The sequence below is a fragment of the Podarcis filfolensis genome (assembly GCF_964270895.1).
Source record: "Podarcis filfolensis genome assembly, chromosome: Z".
NCBI classification, from domain to species: Eukaryota; Metazoa; Chordata; class Lepidosauria; order Squamata; family Lacertidae; genus Podarcis; species Podarcis filfolensis.
The window spans coordinates 24,997,816-25,019,004 of record NC_139617.1 but is presented as its reverse complement, the minus strand read 5'-3'; the positions used below and the strand labels follow the sequence as shown (position 1 = coordinate 25,019,004).

The following is a 21,189-nucleotide window of genomic DNA, read 5'->3' as shown; positions in this document are numbered from 1 at the left end:
GCTGCCCAGGGTTCCTTTGGGAGGAAGAGTGGGATATAAACTGAATAAATAATAGGAGGAAGCGATATATAAATTTAATAAACCTAACCCTAACCATTCAAGAAGGATTGGTATGTTTATACACTGTTGTTAGAAGAATGACTAACTTGTAGGGATCCCCTTAAAGAGACTCCCTAAATAACTGACATGCAGGTATGAAAAGGTCAATTATTACCAGTTTTCACTTTATTTCAGTCAAAAGGGTTTTTCAAAGTGTACAGTTACTCTGCATAAAATATAAGACACCATAGCTAAAAAAAAGTGGATTTGTTTGTGCATGAATAATATTTATACATTTGTGTTTTCTGCATATTTTCCAAGGGGTAGCTGAACCAATGTAAGTTATTACTATATGAATATGTTTTTTTTTAATAGAAGAAAATAGCAGCCTTCCCTAATCTTGTTCCCTCCAGAAGTTTTGGACTACAACTCCCATAAGCCCCAGTCAACATGGTCATTTGCTAGGGATGATGGGAGTTGTAGTCTGGAACATCTGCAAAGCACCAGATTGGCTGAGCATTTAAAATATTTCACAGAATATGCAAAAATAAAACCCTTTAAAATGTGGGTTTTTCTTTTTTCTTTTGCTTCTTAAGGACAGATAAATCATCAAGAGTGTGGCATACAATATAGACATCAACAGCACCAATTAAAAACAATTATGGCTATAGCATTATTATACCTTTTCCTAAATAAAATATGCCCAGAACTCAGAGAAGAAAATAAACCTTTAAAACTCAGTAGTAGTTTGCTGCACGACAAAAATAGATCCTCTTGTCACTTATTGCCTATACAATATTGCTTTCTGCTTTATGTGAGTATTTTTAACATATATATTTATATATAGGTTTTGGTTTACTCTGGTGAAGTCAGTGATTTTAGGCTGCTTTGTGTCTAAATGATTAAGAAGTTGAAAACTTAAAAAATGTGCTTACACAATATACACATTTCATTACTTACAAAGAAAAAAAAATAAGCTTAAACATTTCATATTAAAAACCTGGGGTACAGTAGGGTTAGTAGCACCATGAACTTTGGGCTTCTCAAAATGAGCAGTCTGCTCTTTTGAACCATCACAGTGCATTGTAAGATTGTAGTTTCTTCTTTTCCTCTGGGATGAATTTTCAAAGCGGGCCCTCTTGGCCTTTGGGGTGGGAGAAATGGTAACTTCACCTTCTGATCCTTAGTGACCCCAGGTGTCTCCAATATTTTGCAAGAAGTCAGTTCCCTTCCTTGACACACACACAAAAAATGCACCAGAAGAACACCTTTGGGATGGCACTTGAGGAGAGGCACACCGGAATCTGCATAATCAGAATTTTCTCTTCTTCTTCTTCTTCTTCTTCTTCGTCTTCTTCTTCTTCTTCTTCTGCACAATAGCACCATTGTTATATCTAAAGGAAGTGTATATCTAAAGGAAGTGCACCGTTAGATTTCTCCGTTGAGGCATTACGTCCTCTTCATACAAACTTGGCATCGACTAATGCGCGTCCTCAGTTCTCCAGCTTTCAGGGTCTCCGACTGAGGTTTACTGTTCAACAGAAATGCAGAGGACACATGAAATTAGATACCATGGTTACATCTCTATACCAACCTTCCTCCAAGGATCTTAAGGTGGCATTCAAGGTCCCTCCCAACCTGCTATGCTATGCTCTCAGCAGCCCTGCGAGGCAAGCTGAGCTGTGTGTCTGGAAAAGAAGCCTTAGCTTGGTTGTAGAACATCTGCATTGCATGCAGAAGGTCCCAGGTCCAATCTCCAGGTAGGGCTGGGAGAAAATCCCTCCCTGGAATGCCACTGTCAGTGATTATAACTCTGAGCTGGATGGACCAATGGGTCTGACTACATTTAAAGCAGCCACCTATGTTTCCTATGGCTGGATGAAGTCATAGCTGAGTGGGAGGGTCACTGGCTCTTCCAGCTGCAGCTGGCAGTAGGTTGTCAGAGTCTCTCTCTCTGAGATAGAAGGCTTTCTAAGACCTCTTTAACTGGAGATGTTGGGAGTGGAATGGGTGGAGAGAACAAGCCAGATGGGGGTAGAGGAAGCATGTGTATGACCACATTTTATAGACGACTCTGGTACAGTGACTGTGTGCATGGCCAAAGCTGGGCAGGTGGCAGGATCAAGGAAGATTTTATTTATTTATCACAATGTTTTAAGAACCTGTTCTTCATTAAAAAGAAAAAAAAGATGCCCTTAGAGGTTCACAAGATTCAAATAAAAATAAAACCCAAATAAAAGAATCAAGAGAAATGCAGTGCAAAAAACTTCAGCATAAAAACTAAGTAAAAGATTTCAGTTCAAAGGAGACTAAAAGTTGTAAAGGTAAGGGACAGTTGTTATTGTTGTTTTTAAGGAACTATTCACCAGCTGCCAAAAAGAGAACAGGCACAACACCAGGTGAGGCCTGCTCCTGAGAGCACATTCTATAATTCAGGTGATTGGGGTGCCATCACAAAAAGGCCCTATGTCAGGATACCACACACCTCATCTCTGTGGTGGATTGACTCAGATGGACCTCTGAGGATTCTTTTAATAATCTGGCAGGATGATTATGTCCTGTCCAGGGGTAGCCAATGTGGTGCCCTCCGGAGGTTGTTTGACTGCAACTCCCATCAATCTTGTCCATTAGCCATCCTGGCTAGGGCCGATGGGAGCTGTAGTCCAACATCATCTGGAAGATGACAGGTTTCCCACCCCTGATGTAGGCTTAGGTTATTTCCTAGTCCTAAATGCATGCTATGGTTGTGCAGAATGGGGTTTTGCTTTGACAGGTGCACCAAGCTTTTAGCTATATTTCTAGTTTACCGTAGCCATAGACCAAGCTGACCAGGGCTGATGGGAGTTGGAGTTCAATAATATATGGAGGGCACTAGATTGGCTCATTCTGTCTTAATAGAATCCTTACACATGTAGGCATTGTCTCTACTGTACTTAGGAAAGGATTATGCCTACACTGTGAACCTTACATATAATTAACACGGCCACGGATGGCGCTGTGGGTTAAACTACGAAACCTAGGACTTGCCGATCAGAAGGTCGGCGGTTTGAATCCCCGCGACGGGGTGAGCTCCCGTTGCTTGGTCCCTGCTCCTGCCAACCTAGCTGTTCGAAAGCATGTCAAAGTGCAAGTAGATAAATAGGTACCGCTCCGGTGGGAAGGTAAACGGCATTTCCATGCACTGCTCTGGTTCGCCAGAAGCGGCTTAGTCATGCTGGCCACATGACCTGGAAGCTGTACGCCGGCTCCCTCGGCCAATAAAGCGAGATGAGCTCTGCAACCCCAGAGTCGGCCACGACTGGACCTAATAGTCAGGGGTCCCTTTACCTTTACTAATAGTTAATTATACCTGAACCAATAGCAGTTCAGAAATCTGTTTCCCATTACAATGTATGTAGTGAAATAACTTTCTGTATTAGATTACAGGCTGGTGTGGTTTAGGGTTGCCATATTTTGAAAAGCAAAAAAGAGGACACATTTGCTGACTTCTACTTTTAACTATGGATTGCTACGACGACTCTCATTTTACATACCCATGAAAAAGAGAAGTATCCTGGAAAAAGAGGACATATATGGTAATCCTAGTTAGATCTGACTTAAACTTTATAAGTTTACATGTTTAAGTATTGTTTATTGGGAATTAATGCCTATGTTGTTTTGTTTGTTGCATCTGCTAAAACTCATTATTTTTGTCTGCTTCTATTTGTAAGCAATTTTTTTTTAATTGACAAGCTTAGAGATTGTGATTCAAAATGGCGTCCAATAAGAACTGTTGGAACCCAATACTAAGAATTTGTCAAGAATGTATAACTTGCTGTTGAAATGGAATACACAGGATGAGACGGTTAAATCAGCCATGATTAAATGGGCACAAGACATTGGTCATGACATTATGTTTGCTGACTGGGAACAGTTATGGACTACCGGTATAAAGTTCACGGCATGTAATGCCTTAAGAGAGAACATTATGAAAATGATGTATAGGTGGTACATGACCCCAGTCAAGCTTGCAAAAATTTATCATACGCCCAATAATAAATGCTGGAAATGTAAGGAAACTGAAGGTACTTTCTACCACCTTTGGTGGACGTGCCCAAGGATCAAGGACTTCTGGGAAATGATCTACAATGAAATTAAGAAGGTACTTAAGTGTACCTTTCATAAGAAACCAGAGGCCTTCCTCCTGGGCATGGTGGGCCAATTGGTGTCAAGGAAAGATAGGACGTTTTTTTATGTATGCTACAACAGCAGCAAGAGTTCTTTTAGCAAAGTATTGGAAGACACAAGAACTACCCACGCTGGAAGAGTGGCAGACAAAAGTGATTGATTATATGGGACTGGCTGAGATGACTGGCAGAATCCGTGACCAAGGGAAAGAGACGGTGGAAGAAGATTGGAAGAAATTTAAAGTTTATCTTAAGAACTGTTGTAAAATTAATGAGTGCTAAAATGTCATGGGTAATGTAAAACAGAATTGCAGTGATAAATAATTGGGTAAGAGGAAAAAGATTAGAAATTGAATTACAAGTATTGAAATTAAGGGTTGCTGGGAAAATTTAAAACAGGGATGCAGAAAAGGGAGGTATGGGGAAGTTGTTGAAACAAGGTTTAAGAAAGAGAGGTTAAGAAATTATATGTGTTTACATGTTTGTTTGTTTATATGTTATGTTGTTAATTGTTAGTTGTTTTGTGTTTTAATATATGTTGTAAAACCAATAAAAATTTATTATAAAAAAAACAACAAAATGGCGTCCAATAGTATCCAAAACTTGACAAAACCCTGCTCCTTGATCTCAGGAACCATGAAGATATCATAGGTGTCCAAATGCATATCGAACAGAAAACTTGCCAAATATATATACATTAGTCAATATATACACTCACCTAAACATTTCTGCCACTTCCACAGTTGCCAGCCAGAAACTGTATGAATTAGCATAATAGTTGCAGGTCCCTCGACCATGACACTCAATGAAAGGAGCGGAACGGAATTCTTCCAGGCAGGAACCAGGAGAGGCCAATGCCTGTCCAGATCCCTCTGCCCCGGCACTGGTATGCTAAAAAATAAAGCAGCAAGGTCAGTTTAATTGGCCTCATTCACACTTAATGCTAAGTCAAACTATGGCTTACCATAGACAAGCAATTGTGCTGGTGCACAGGGAGAAAACTGTGGTCACTTTTGCTTTGCAGTAGTTCCTGCTGCAGCCATGCTACCAGAAGCTAAACCATGGTTTGGGTTCAGTGTTACATGGTTTGCCTGGGGTGTAGAGGGATATTGGTGGGTGGGGTTTGAACATGGCTCCTGCCCCCCTCCCCACTTTAAGCTCACATGCATTTGCCCCAAACTCATGAAGAGAGCTTGGGACATTATTATGGAAACTTTCAGTGAAGGTACATACCATCATAAAAGAATAACCAATCCATAGAGAGTCCCAGCCTTGTGGACAAGGTGGGATTTGAATGGTCTGGCTGTGGATCGCTATAACCATGGCAGGAGCTTCACAGACAGTGCAGCTGAAGGGGAAAATATTGGGGAAGGAACAGTGTTAAAAGACCTGCTGAATCAGATTAAAAATCCCATCTAGTTCAGTGCCTTGTATCTCACTGTAACCAGTTAGAAGTTCCTACAAAGCCCAAAAGCAGGGCATGAAGGCAATAACCCTCTCCCGCTGTTGCTACCCAGCAGCTGGAATACTGCCACTGAACATGGAGGTTCTATGTTGTGGCTAACAGCAATGGGTAGGCTTCTCCTCAACCTCCTTTTTGCTTCATATGCCTTTATGCTAACTCTGAGTGACAGTGCAGTTTCTGGATTGTTTCAACTGACTGCTGGTTCTATTTTATTGATTTTAATTTGCAGCAGCTGCCCAGTGCGGACGGATAATGGGTGGCGCATAAGTACCACAAATTAATCTCTAAGCTACTTATTGTGGACTTATTATTATTTATTAAGTTTCTATACCACCCTTCATCCAAAGATCACATGGTGGTTTACAATACAAAACCACAAAACAACATACCATAATGACAAAACAATACCCACTCCATAGTTTGACCCTACACGTTAATTGAATGTGGCGTGAGGAAGACCTTTCTTTTGTCTGTCTTGAATCTCCTGCCCATCAGTCTGTACCCATCCCATATTAACAAGCCGTCATACATAAATATACAGCTCCATAATGTTTTATATAGCTTTATGCAGCAACATCTTCATCTAGACAGCTATTTGAAGAAAGCAACTAAAAGACAGAAAGAACATGCATTTTCTCTGTGTGTTTGGATCTGAATCCCACTTTCTGCCTCACCGGCTAATGAAGGGTTGGATGTTCTTTCCGGTTAAAGGCTCCATGCTCATTGGCATTGGCTCAGGGGTGGAGAGCCAGTAGGAATAGTCGTTCCGAGATGCAAAATTACAGACATTGTTGATGTTGCAGAACATGAAGGGCATGGTGCTGAAACGGCGGAGGCAGCTTCCAGCAGTGCCTGGCAAACAAGAGACACAATTTTATAGGTATGAGGGGGTGGGGGGAATCTTCCCCACTGTAGAAGGTCTTTATATAATGCCTAACCCAGCTTCCCCCATCCTTGGTCCCAAGATGTTGCTGGACTACACCTCCCACCAACCCCAACTGTTACACATGCTGTATGAGGCTAATGGGATATGTAGTCCAGCAACTTCTTGGAACCCTAGGTTGGAAAAGGCAGCCTTAAGTGCACCATGCAGAAGATGGTCCAGAAGATGCAGTGCAGGCCTAAAGGATTATGTATTTGACTTTTGTGACCCCCTCCTCTGCCATGGATTTACTTTGTGGCTACAGGCAAATCCCAGCCTCAGTTTGCCATCTGTAAAGTGGGATTCATAGTGCTTCAGTCAGGTTTCCTGTGGACTGACATTTGTTCCAATTGTGCAGTAAGCTGTGGGTTTCCCCGGGGAAAGCGGCAGAACAGAAAGAAACACCTGTTGGAATGGCGACTTGAAATCATGGGACAAACAAAAGTGTGGCTGGGCCCTAAGTCCATATGATTTGTTTTGTAACATTAAATTTTTTCTTTGCTAAATTGCTGATTTCTGCCTTCTTTGTTGCTTTGGATAGCCACATGTCGTGGATGCTTCAGTGGGGGCTGGACTAGATGACCCTTGGGCTCCTTTCCATCTCTACAGTTCTAGGATTCTACTGCCTACACACACACACACACACACACACACACACACACACACACACTCCAAAGTTTTGCATTTGACAGTAAGTGGGTGCCTGTTGTAAGCCGCTTTGGGTACTCTGAAAAGGTGGTGCATGAACAAACTGAATCAATGAATCAATCACATTCCCAGCAAAGACTATGTCTCACCCAAGTCCTGCCCATGGGCTCTCTCGTTCCCCTGCACGTAGAGAAGAGAAAATCCATTGTAAATCTGGGTGGTTCCTTGTGGGCAGAACGGCGTGTCTGTTGTCTGGCTGTGGCGAGTTATGAGGAATCCATGAGCAACCGAAGCAGGCCCAGGAAGACCAGGGGGGCCCTGAAGTCCATCTGGACCAGGGGGCCCCTGCGAGCCTCGCTGACCTGTTTATGCAGGACAAACAAAACAGATTAATTCCCCTGAGAAAGATGTAAAGATGTATAATAAAGCAAAGGCATGCCGCACAGAAGTAAGTGTGGCTCCTCTGAAACAAATGTCAAACAGTAGATATAGGCTGAATCTCCACTATATCATTTGACTTTAAGCAGGCTTGGCTTCCCGAAAAGGGTCTGGGAATTGTAGTTTGTTAAGGAATCTGAGAGTTATTAGAAGGCCCCTTGTCCCCTCACAGAGCACCAGAGTGCCCTAAATAATTCTGAATTGTAGCTCTGGAAGGGAATGGGGGCCTCCAAACAACTCTTGGCACCTTTAGCAAACTACAATTCCCAGGATCCTTTGGGGGAAACCATGACTTCCTAAGCAGCATCGTAGTGCTTTAAATGTATCGTGCAGATATGGAGGTTCTGCTGAGGAGGCTTTTCTTCATGTCCTAGTGGTGGGTAAGGCAAGATTAGCCAAACCATGGTTTCTCTGGTTGCACCTAGGCTATGGAACTCCCTAACTACTCTCTGTCCTTTTCACCACCTAGCCAATAATATATTTAGGCAGGCATCTGACATGCTGGGCTCTGGTTTTCAGTTGGATTGGTTCATCTATCAGTGATGGCCAAACTTGGCCCTCCAGCTGTTTTGGGACAACAATTCCCATCATCCCTGACCACTGATCCTGTTAGCTAGGGATGATAGGAGTTGTAGTCCCAAAACAGCTGGAGGGCCAAGTTTGGCCATGATCCATATCTGGTTTTGGCTTTTGCCTTAGAACTGTTGTAAAGTGCCCTGCACCTGCCAGTCCCTCTCAGAGCAGACTCTCTGAAAACAGACATGGCTAATGTATGCCCATTGATTTCTTTTTTTTAAAAAGATATTTATTGAAATTTTCCATTTTATACATAACAAAAAGAAAGAGAAAAAAAAGAAAAAAAGAAGAAAAAAAGAGAGATTAAAAAGGAAAAATATTAAAAACACATAAATTTCATGTCATATTTTCCAATAACATATTTCCTTGACCTCCTCATACCTCCCCTTCTTGTATTCCAGTTCAAATTATTCATCCAGCAAATCCTTATCTCCTAGCATTACAGCTATAAACCTTATTTTCAATCCATCTTCTTAAATTATTGAAACTTATACTTTTACTTATGTACAAAAAAGAACTATTTTTTTCATATTCTTTTGTATGTATGCCCATTGATTTCAATTTGGCTACTATCAGTGTAATTTTATTGGATGCAACCTACTGTCCAGAATGGGAAGGTGATATATACATTATTTTATCTGCAATAAAATAGAGGGAGAGAAAGAGAGAGCCACCGACTCAGAAGAAGGTGAATGTGCTTATAATTTGTTCCCTTCACTCCACATCGTCTTGTGCTTTTCAACTGAAAAATTCAGCTGAATTCAAAATCCACCTGTTTAGGGTTCAGCTACTCTACTTTCACAGTTTGGTACCAAACTACATTTCCTATGTCCAGTTCATGCACATTATCACCTTCCCCTCAAGTAGCTGTTCTAAAGACATGTCGCTTCCTACTCTGCAGTCTTGATGGAACCTCCTCCTTGCACACAGTGCTTCTTTTCCCCACCTACAGCAAAATTGGGGCAAGTTCCTCCCCTCCAGCACATGTACATTAGAGTGCACAGTAACCACAAAATGCTGCAGCAAAAGTCATCTAGAGACTATTCACTTAAATTTATCCATATGCATTCACCCGCAAGTTCCCACTCAACCATGAAGCTCACTGGGTGAACTAGGGCCAGTGACTCTCAGCATAGCCTACCTCACAGGGTTGCTCTGAGGACATAATGCAGGGAGGAGGAATCATGATGTAAACAAACAAACAAGCAAACAAGCAATCAAACCTTTGTACCCACCAACCTAAACAAAAGAAAACTTTAAGATACCCTGTTCCTTAAGACTATGGCAATTGATACTCAGGCAAATCAGATTGCTCCACACACCATGCGCCTGTCGCCACCCTCTCACTGAAATTCTCTTCAACATGGATGAAGCGCTTACCATACCTTGTTGACCTGGAAGTCCTCTCTCTCCTTTACGTCCTCCTGGTCCATCAAATCCAGGAAGCCCATCTCGTCCAGGATCACCAGGAAGACCGATTGGGCCTAGATATGTGTATGCACAAACACATTGTAGTAAAATGTCTGCAAATATGCCCAAGCAGTCAGCAACTATAGTGTCATGGTTTATTTAATCCTGGGAGCTGGCCAAATGTTAAGCTATGCAATTGTCTGTTTTATCTGAGTTTCTTATGTCTCCAAATGAGAAATTTACCTGGTAATCCTTGAGGGCCTGATAGTCCAGGTAGACCTTTCATTCCAGGCTGCCCTGGAGGACCTGGTGGGCCTGGGTCACCTTTTACAATAATTGTTTGTCCAGCTGGACCAGGTATCCCTGGAGGACCTGGAGGACAAAGCAAAAGCAGTTTTCAGTTTTTACATCACTAACTGGTCTTCCTCTTAATGATTCATTAGGGGAGAGGGGTCCATCCCACAAGGGAAAACATTTGCACATGCACATCCCACAAAAGGGAAATTGATTAGGTCTATCAGGGGCCCAGCAATCCTTCTGTTGGATCAGACTGAAACCATTCAAAGTGTGACCAACTTTGCTTCAAAGGTTCAAAGACTTTCTGAGATATGCCCTACACTGGAGCAGACAAGTCATTCTGACCCCATAGGAGACTTTTGATTTGTGACACAAAGGGCTTTTGTCTTTTCACTTTTTTTACAGCATACAAGAGAGACTCAAAGGCACCTGACATTCAGAACAAAGGACAGAGAAAAAACTTTTCTCCAAACTGGACTCAATGACAGTGAAATTCAGCCTGATCTGGACCTGGTAGAAAATCTGCCCCTTTCTCCTATGCCTTTACTATGCTAAAACTTTGCATAACTTGGTAGATCCCCCCCCTTCTTCTTGATTGATGTTTGCTTGAGAAAAGTTGAAGACGTGGCACATGATAGACATTTATAACATTATTATGCATGGTATGGAAAATGTAGCTAGAGAACAGCTTTTCTCTCTCATAACACCAGAACTAATGGACAATGAAACTGAATGTTGCAAGATTCAGAATGGACAAAAGAAAGTATTTTTCACATAGTACATAGTTCAACTATAGAACTCGCTCCCACAGGAAGCAGTGATGGTCACCAACGTGAATGTATTTAAAAGAGGATTAGACAAATTCATAGAGGATAGGGCTGTTGATGGCTACTAACCACGATGGCTTTGCTCCGCTTCCACAGTTGGAGGAAGCAATGCTTCTGAATGCCATTTGCTGGAAACCACAGGAGGGGAGAAGGCTTTTGGGCTCATGTCCTACTTGGGGCTTCCCATAGGCATCTAGTTGGCCACTGTGAGAACAGGCTACTGAACTCCATTATCCTCATCCAACAGGCCCTTCTTATGATCTTATTTGTATTCTGAATATGACTCAAGAGATGTATCCATATAGTACAGGGAGAGGGAACCTGTGGCCTTTCAGATGTTGCTAGACCACAACTCCCATCATTCCTAACCACTGGTCATGCTGGGCTGAGGCTGATGGGTGCTGGAGTTTTAAAACCTCTAGAGGATCATAGTCCTGCTATAATGCTTCTGTTCAACACAAGCAGAAGGCTAATAAAGTAAATTAAGTGATCTCTGCAACATCCTCACTTAAAGGCGTATATAGTCAGACTGGAATGGGTTCAGAGGAGGGCAATGAAAATAGTCAGAAGTATGGAAAACAAACCCTAAGCAGAAAGATTGAACATACTGAGTATGCTGCTTAGCCTGCAGAAGACTTAGAGGAGACATGATAGCTTTCTTAAAATACTCAAATACCCAAAGAGCACTCAAAAAGATCAAAGGCTTGCTCACTCCCGCCCCAGGGGGCAGGACCAGATCTTATGAACTTAAGCTGTCAGGTAGATTTCGGATCAATGGTAACAGCAACTTTTTGATTGTAAGAGCAGTTTGACAATGGAACCAGTAACTTAGTGGAGTGGTAGGTCTTCAGTGGAAGTCTTCAAGAATGTGGGGGAAGCTCTAGCTCTGGGTTTCCTGTATTAAACAGGTTAAACTAGATGACCTAAAGCCCCCACCGACTCTATGATTCTGTGGCTGTATTTGCATGTCACATTAAGCTATCAACTATGATTTACAATGCACAAGTGAATCAGGCTTTCATTAGAAGTCCCTATGATTCCAACTAGAAAGGAAAGTGGGAGGCATTTAAAGAAACTGGTGTGACTGCACAAGGAACTTACAGATGAGCTGAGATTTATGAAGGGCATTGTAAGAAATGGAAGAAAGGGGGAATCATGAAGGAAGAGTATACACAATTAGCCAACAGTTGCTGGGAGAAGATCAGGTGGGCCAAAACTCAGAATGATATGATAGTCATCTTTCAAATATCTGTCACAGATGGAGCAAGTTGTTTTGTGCTGTTCCAGGGTTTATAGGACCCAAAGCAACGACTTCAAGTTACAAGAAAGGAGATTCCAACTAAACATCAGGAAGAACTTTCTGATAGTAAGAACTGTTTGACCCCTTAAAAAGTGGGTGGACTCTAAATCATTGGAAGTTTTAAAGCAGGGGTTGGATGGTCATCTGTCATGAATGCTTTAGTTGTGGTTCCTGCATAGCAAGAGGTGGACTGAATATTCTCAGGGTCCTTTCCAACTCTACAATACTATGATTCTGTGATTTACGCTGGGAGGAACAAACCACAATCTCTGACTTAACTTTACATCTGAATCTGTTACTAGGGTTTGGTTCACTCCAAACAAACTATGATCTGTAATCCAGCTTCTCATGTTGGCTCCCCTACTTTCTGAGAGGGGAGCCTTCAGCAACTTTCCAGCAGCTTCCTTGTATATGAGTTTTCAAAATGCTGGGTGGTGGCAGCAGCTTTGATGGCCCAGTTACTATACTCTTTAAAGCAGAATAAATGCAGCAGACCAATTCTTCTCCAATAAACATCCATACCCTGGTCAAAACAAGGTCTCAGAGTTCATTTTCTATTCTGGTTCAGCTACACAAAAAACACAGTTCCTACCTGGAGATCCAGGGAGTCCAGGGTCTCCTCCAAGGCCTGGTGGTCCTGAAGGTCCAAGGGGCCCCTTCATGCCTGAAAGGCAAAAGCTGTCCGGTTAATGTAACCCAGTGGAATTGAACGATCTGTGCCTCGATTTAGCAGCATTAGCACTACATGAAGCAACTCTATCTCCTGCCCCAGATATCTGTTTCTTTAGCTCAAAGGACATAATTTTTATCTGCAACATTTAAGGCATCATTTACCTGTAAAGGGTGAAATTGGGGTGGGGACCCTCAGGTCCAGGGGCTAAATTTGGCTGTCCAAGGCCTATTCAGCCCTAAGAACTCTCCCTAGACCAAACCCCTCACTGGCCCTGCTTACACCCCAAGTGTTTTGCCTGGTTGGAAGGCATCGTTGAACTCTGATAATGCTTCTTGCTTCTCTGGATTAAGGATAGAGGTGGGTGTGGGTGTAGAAACTAGCCTACTGTACAGAGGTAGAACATACATTCATTGCTCTGCCCACTTTTTCCTCTGGCCCCACCCACCATTACTATGTGGCCATCAGAAGGTTGCCCAGAAAAGAATGCCTCCTGCTTTGAGCTGAAAAGGTTTCCCATCCCCTCCCTAAATGGATTGGGACATGGGTATCAGATGCACTGTAGACATCTCCCAGCTGAAGAATCTTCCCACAATTTAGGATCTGCTTTGGAAGTAGCTGTTGGGGGAGCTTTCTTAGTACTGTTGCTTCATTTCTACAATTGCCTCCCTCAGCAGGTTCAACACTTACCAATTAGACCCAGAAGTAGGCAACTATGTTTTCCTGATCTTGTTGGACTGACTCCAACTTCCGACTAGCGTGACCAATGCTCAGTAGTGATGGGAGTTGTAGTCCAACAAAATTTGGATGGCACCATGTGGGCTCCCCAAGTTATAGGATAAGACATTTTTATTGTCAAAAGCTTTTATTTTATTTTAATATGCTCTGGTGGCTGCAGTGTTGGTTACCTTGTTCATTTTTTCTACATGATTCAAAACGGCATTTTGACTCAGGTGGTGGAAGCTCATCATTGCTGTGGTGACCCATGTCTTCGTGGGAACCAAGTCCCACAACAAGGGCTCCACCACTAACGAGGCCCTGCTCCAGGTTCCTACATGATGCGCCATGTTCACAAGGTGGGCCCCAACCTCATAGATTATTGTTGCTTTAGCTGAAGTTGTTCTAAACTAATTTCAGTATTTTAATATCTGTAACAGCAGCTTGTTGTAAAGCGTTTTAAGCATAAAACTGCATGCGTCCACCAGGATCTGGACTCTGCTATTACAGCAGATGAATCTGTCCAGAGCGCAGTCTAGTCTTGTTGTGTTGGTTGAGTTTCAGCTGGTAAGGCTCAAAGATGTGGAGACAAGGTGCTTGCAAACTCTGGACCTTTGACCCTCTTGGCTGTTTAAAACTATCAGTGAGGGGGCATATGGTTTTAGCTTGGAAGAGGCCCTACAGAATTGCCTTTAATGTACCTGGGAATCCTGGAACTCCTGGAACACCAGAATCTCCTTTCATTCCATTCAGACCAGGACGACCAGGATCACCCTAAGACAACACAGTTGTAGTTATTATTACTTTCATAGGTGTGTATAGTACTGCAGCCTAAATCTCTTTCATCCAAAACCAACTGCTGCTTTAGAAACAAACATTTCTCCCTTTCCAAGCACTCACCGGGCGTCCAGGGAGTCCTGGGTCCCCTTTCAAACCAGGCACTCCGGGCTGACCTGGCTGGCCAGGGTTTCCCTTTTCTCCTCTTACTCCTCCATTTCCGGGGGGTCCACGGGGGCCTTCTGAACCAGGAAGACCTTGATATTGCAAAACACAAGTTCTTGGGTTAGAATGACTTGGTCCCCTTGCGAGTCACCTCTGCTATAATTGAGGGCGAGTGTTTGGAATGAACTTGTTCGGTTTAGTGATGTTCACTGAATTAACTCAGAAACCTCTACGCTACATGGTTATTGTTTTTGTTTGTTACTAAGTTACATGTTTTGTATCGCAAACTGCCTTGTGATTCTCAGATGAAGGGTGGTATAGAAAACAAACAAAACAAATAAATACACCTGAAAGAAGTTCCCATAATTTCTGGGTGAACTGAATGTGAATAAAGTTTGTTTTGGGGTAGAAAATGACTTCTAGCTCATCTTCAAGTTCATTCATTTAAGTGATTTTCTGCACTTTAGGCACTTTCGGCCTTTAAGCTTAAAGGATGTAATTCTTGCAGGAAATATACTAAACAATTCAATTGTTTGTGTATTTTGCTGTTTTCTTATGTCTTCTTAAGTATATTATATACTTCAGCACAGCAACTTGGAACATTCTGAAGCCTGGAATCCACACACTGTGAACTGAACTAGTTTGCTTTGTAAATGCATGAATGTGATCTGGATTTTGTTCCCTATTGAGCAAGAACTAAATCCTTTAAAAAATGGACTTTCTGAGCTCTGGTATGGCCTATGCTAAAGGGCCATCTTCCTTACGGTTGTGGGGAGATGTATTTCCATGATCAAGATGGAGCTCTGAAAGGACCTGGCTGTTGGGTCTTGGGATTCTGTTGCCATCTCCTGCCATGTACTAGATAGGCTTGCAATTTTGAGTTTTCACAAGGAAGTCATTTCAGATTATTAGCCTCACCTCTAATAATCACACCCATTCACCCAAATTCAAATCTTGTTTTTCTTTACACAGTCAACTTAAAACAAAGCACGGAAAAGGTATGGCGTTTCAGCAGGGGTGAGGAAGCTGGCGTCTTCCAGGTGTTGTTGGACTACAACTCCCATCAGCCCCAGTCAGGGTGGCCAATGATCAGTGATGATGTGAGGTTGTAGGTCCAACAACATCTGGAGGGCCATGCTTCTCCATTCCTATCTCACAGGTGGAGGGAATTGGGACTGAATCCTGGTGCTCTTGGTGATATTTTCATTTTCAAGCAAGCAAACTTTTCAGTGTTTTGTGGACTCTCACAACCTATATTGGGCAGAAACCACTTGTGGGTCCAGCTGAAAGGAACGGGAATTGAACGGTGCCATGGTGAAAGTAAAATGACACCTTCAGCAGTATAGAAAACAGGTACACTGCGAGAAGCAGGGACACATTCCATTGTAGACTTCTCCTGTGTTTGTACAACTCAGGAATGTAAGATGTAGGAATGAGATTCTCAATTTATTATTTTAGCCACATTGATAAATACAAGATCATCATTAGGTAGTAGCAGACTCAAATATAAAATGTAGTTTGTATCTTAAATGAAAGCTCGTTCATGAAACAATAAATAACTCTCTGATTTACAGTCAAAATAACACTTTAAACAACCAATGCAATGTAGTTAAGCAAACTGACCAAGGTAAGAATCTAACCTGGAGGACCTGGAAGGGTCAGAGTTCACCAAAGCCCAATGATCGATGTTAGGGGGGGATAGCAGACACCACACAGTGCAAAATAAGATTATTAGTTAGAAGTAGTACAGAAGAGATATTGATACTAAACAGTGCAAACCATTTCACCAGCATATTTTGTATTTACAACACAGCAAACATGCATACAAGGAGAATGCCCCCCAGGTCAGTATACATAAATAAAAATATGGGTGTATAACTTAGCATAATTTATATATAGATATACAACTTATTCTGGTGATTAGGCTGCTATGACCAATGTGAAGCAAGCCACTGAATCTAAAACTTTGTTGACGTTCTGGTTTTAATAATGCAGCCTGAGGCTTGCTATCTATTAGTTCTACATAAACAAAGACAAGTACTATTGCAACCATTTCACTGACAGTGCTGCATGAGGGGGCAACCTGGTTAAAATAAGTTTGCCTGTGATTTTTCCATTTGCATCGCAAGGGGAAGCAGCCTCTTCTTGGACCACCAAAGTGCTTCTGGGCAACAAAATGATTTAGAAATTTGAGGGAAAAAGCAAAGTAATGCAAGGCTCGATATAAAATTAAATGGATAATCTGAGCACCAATAATTTTTCATTCATGAGCAGAACACTGGTTAATTATTAATTTTTTGCATTTGTTAATATTCAAAGATATTCATGGTTATACAGTCATACCTTGGGTTGCGAACTCTGTGGGTTGTGCGTTTTTGGGTTGTGGACCGCACTGAACCCAGAAGTACCAGAACGGGTTACTTCCGGGTTTTGGCACTCACACATGCGCAGAAGCACAAAATGACGTCACGTGCATGCGCAGATGCAGTGCTGCGGGTTGCGAACATGCCTCCCGTATGGATCACGTTCGCAACCCGAGGCATGACTGTAGCTGAATACAACTGAACAGTATCCAGCTACCCATAAGCATTTATTAATATGATTTAATTACTTAGTTAATAATAAGATTAATAATATTTTTAAAAAATAGCACAAAGGCCTATTTACTGTGTACATCTATTAATGTTTAAATTATTGTTTCCAGTTGTTCCTGCTGATACAAATTCCTTTTTCTTCTGTTATGCCCTTAACACAGAACATGTCAGTGAAATATTCCAAAAATATACATACTCCATGCAACGTTCAATTATAAAACAGAGTTTATATATGCATATGTAAGTTTTATCTCACTCATTCTTTCATTCTCTTTATCCTTTGATAGTCATATTATATTAATATTAAACAAAAGATGAGGCTAATGTAAACATTTTAGAATATAATAGAATGGAAGTTTTGCTATGGCTTTAAATAAGGGCAATTTCAATGGTTGGTCCATGTTGCCCTACCAGGGCACTATAGTACTTAGTATGGCTTCTCAACTATCATTTTTTTTAGGTCTAATTGTAGATTTACTCAACCACAGGTGGTTGCTATATTAATTTAATGCCTGGAATTAAAACAGTGTTTTTTGGCTGGGGTTTTGCTTTTTAAAAGCCATCACAGCAAAACTTTCAAGACTTCATCCAAACACATCTAATTCTTAGGTGTATGCCAAGTCATTCCTATTCTATGGAACAGTGTTAGAAGTATTTTAATGAGGTCTGACTAACACTACATTAGAACAGAACAGCAACAATGTTCAGTGAAATCAGAGCAGAGAAGAAGGTTGTGGAAAAACAGCACAGCCATTTGCAAGTCTACTCTGAAGTAAGTTTCTAATGAGTTCCATGGGATTTACTTCTACGTAACTCTGCATAAGACCAAAGTCTAAGGCTGTTACAAACAAGGTACACAAGGTTAGTAAAATAAAATAAGTTCAACTACAATATGTTAAAACGAGATCTACATATTATGGGATCCATAGAAATGTAAGTTGAGTCGCCTGTTTAGTAACAATGGTTTGGCACTGTCCTGAAATTTATCCAGGAGTAATGTGCAGAGGGATAAAACACACTTTGCTACAGATGAGCAAAAGGTATAGTCTTAACTTTTTTCTTTTATATTAGCATCCTGCTTCACTGCAAAATCCTCATGAAATAGTAACAGGTTGAATATCAGGAAAGCAGAGGATCAGAGTAAGTCAGTTTACACAAGGCAAGATATTAACCAGTAGAATACAATAAGGATACATAGAGAGACCAGTGCTATTTAAATTAACTTTAAAAATCTGCAGTCAAGGCTGAGCACTGAGGTAGTGAAGTCTGCAGAAAACATAAAACCATTCCAGATGGTGAAATCCTATCTTTTCAGACAGTGTGAACTAGTAGGTAAGTGAGGAATCAATTCTGACCATCAACAGTTTGGTTTTGGTAAAATATCAGAAGCCAGCTTATGCACAAACCCTGTTCACTAAGTGTAAGAAACAGCAAGCAGTGGCCTTTGGTGAACTGGCAAATGGAGGATCTGTATTCTTCTAGTCTAAAAAAGGGGTGTTTGTCCTGCAATTTTCAAAGATCTCAGAAGCCCGCTCTATAGTAACTCGGAGCAGAGCTTTTTAGTGTGGCTGCTCCTGTTCTGTGGAATAGCATTCCTGTTAAGAAGCAAAATGCACCTATTTTTTAGAAACAACTGGAGACCTTTCTTAAGCTGGATAAATGAGTCTTTACCATGAGTGCCCACTGGTTAGGGATTTAGTTTTGTTTTAAATATATTTGTTGTTCTGTGTTTTTAACGGTTTCACTTGTCTTATGTGTGAATCGCCTTGAGATGGTGGGTTACAACAGGATTAATAATAATGATTAATTATTGTAATAATAGAAACAATAATAGGAGCACACAACCTTGTGGGAGTGGTCTTGGGTTACACTGCCCATGTGAGCAGTGCTTTTGTGCCAACAACATGTCACTGGAATTAACCAAGTCAAAAAATGGAAAGGGGATGTTTGCTAGGCCATGATCCGAAAATGTGTATATAGGAAAACTGGGAGTAAAAATCTATAAAAATACTTATCATAAATTACAAAAAACAGGGTGATATCCAACATTAGTTAATGGGTCTACACAGAATAAACACTGGATGACACACACAATCCACCAAGACAATATTTTAATTGCCAAAAGGGTTTAAGTTTGATATGCATGTATAGCACTGGATATGTTCCAAATAAATTTCTCATACACAAAGTATGCCAAGCTAGCTGAGTGCCAGGTTAGTTCTATAATGGATATGATGTTGGCAAATGTTGCTATTATCCTTTCAATCAGACTTCAAATTCTTGTAAACTGCAAGAATAACCCAGAAAATTGTTATATGGCCTCATGTTCAAGTGACATGTTGAGTTGGAATCAACACTGCAAGACATTTGCCCAAGCCCTGACAATGATCTCCATGGGTAGCAGAATTGTCAATAAGAGTCCTGCACTGACTGACAGTGTAGTGTAGTGTAGTGGTTAGAGTGCTAAGCTAGGACTTGGGTTTGACTCCCTACTTAGTCATGAAGCCCACTGGGTGACTCTTGCCTTATCTAACCTCACAGAGTTGTTGTGAGGATAAAGCAGAGAGTCAGAGAAGTTTGTATGCCACCTTGAGCTCTTTGGAGAAAAGGTGGGATATAAAATTGATTACTGTTATGTAAGGTTAATGACTTGGCATACCCATCCTACAGACTGAGACATTTGTTTTCATCAAAGAAGTACATTCAAGGGCATGCAAAGTTATCACACTGGAGTTAATGAGCTAACCTGTGGCACCTGGAAGGAGGGGACCAAAAGTTCACCAAGGCCATCATTAGAATGGGGAAACATCAATATGGTTAGATATGTCAATAAGTTAAACGCTTTCACAGTGATCCATCTAAAATTCCTTCTTGTATATTATGAATAGACCAAACTATTATAATCCATAGAATTTTTAAAACAACTGATTAAACTAAAAGAGTTCAGTTTTGTAGGATGGGATGAAATGACACATTAGGAATTCTCACATCTAAAAGCAAGGCCATGTAAGAACTGGAGGAAGTCCTTTACTGAATTATGTTATCAATTGCAAGAACTCATCTAATTATCTACAATTATAATGAAGATCAATAGATATCCAATGCATCCATTGATCTTTGTCCAAGAAACATGCTTACACTGGTCAACTGCATTGTGATAATATATTACAGTAGTGTGGGGGACCTTTGACCTTCCAGATTTTGCTGAACTACAACTCCCATCATCCCTTGCCAATGGCCATGCTTGCTAGGGCTGATTGTTGTAGTTCAGCAACATCTGGAGGGCCAACAACCCCTCACTCCAGTGTTACAGAGACAGTATTTAAACCATTCCTGCCCATTCAGGAGTCCTAAAACGTGGATTGACTTGAACAGTATAACAGTTTGGTCTACCCACACTGGGACATGCATGGTGGAGTGAGATGGATGTTTCATGTTGTACAGTACAGTCCACATGCAATACAAACCAAGATGGTGGGAACATAGCCACTGAGCCATTACTGGTGTTTTCCCATCAGTCACAACCTAAAGAGGCTCCTTCTCTCCTTCTCAGTGTGAAACCAATTTAGGCTCATATCTGTTTACTCAGGATTATGTATACTCATTTGGGGAAGGAGGTGGTGGTGAGGAAAACAACGTTTTCCGCCAGGGTAAATCAAATCCTCCTGAATCCATAGGAACTTGCCTATCAATGAAGATCTGTTCATGAGGCTCCTATCCAAGTGCCCCCACCTTTAGAAGTAAGGGAGCAATACTCAAGATCTGCTGGGATGAGTGAAGCTTGAAATAGGTGGAACTTTGGTTGAGCCTGGGCTCAGCCGGGGTTCCCAGCTCAGCCAGAGATACGCCAGTGTAAGTCCTCCACCCTGGCTCAACGAGCTGAGCTGAGGTCCCCAAAGTCCCCCCAAAAAAGTGTGGCGGGGGAATGGCAGAGGTGATTTACCCCTATTTCCCCTATGTATGCAAAGATTGGTCACATTCTGGCACGAAGTTAAGATTTGTTTATTTGTCCAGGCATGTTAACTTTTGCAGGATGATTAATGCTAAAGCTGCTGTGTTGTTTTCAGGTGCTTTATTTGCTTGATGGTTGTTATTTTACAGTTTGGTCTGCTGCTTTTATTCTGTGCTGTGTACCCTGGCTTGGTGTCTGTACTTATGAAGGGCAGGTGATAAAATAT

The 21,189-nt window shown here is 41.4% G+C and overlaps 1 protein-coding gene across 2 annotated transcripts in view; it reads right to left on the bottom strand.

Moving 5' to 3' along the window:
• Positions 1-203: 203 nt before the first annotated feature.
• COL4A5 (collagen type IV alpha 5 chain) overlaps positions 204-21,189 on the bottom strand; it is a 136,537-nt gene continuing 115,551 nt past the window's right edge. For both annotated transcript variants that reach the window (XM_083595798.1, XM_083595799.1), the window contains 10 exons: positions 14,376-14,509; positions 14,177-14,249; positions 12,681-12,752; positions 9,908-10,036; positions 9,640-9,738; positions 7,390-7,602; positions 6,345-6,522; positions 5,439-5,553; positions 4,924-5,096; positions 204-1,570 (listed from right to left, as the gene is read on the bottom strand). In XM_083595798.1, coding sequence (XP_083451924.1) covers positions 1,489-1,570; positions 4,924-5,096; positions 5,439-5,553; positions 6,345-6,522; positions 7,390-7,602; positions 9,640-9,738; positions 9,908-10,036; positions 12,681-12,752; positions 14,177-14,249; positions 14,376-14,509 — 1,268 coding nt within the window. In that variant the 3' untranslated portion in view covers positions 204-1,488. The remainder of the gene's footprint in view (positions 1,571-4,923; positions 5,097-5,438; positions 5,554-6,344; positions 6,523-7,389; positions 7,603-9,639; positions 9,739-9,907; positions 10,037-12,680; positions 12,753-14,176; positions 14,250-14,375; positions 14,510-21,189) is intronic.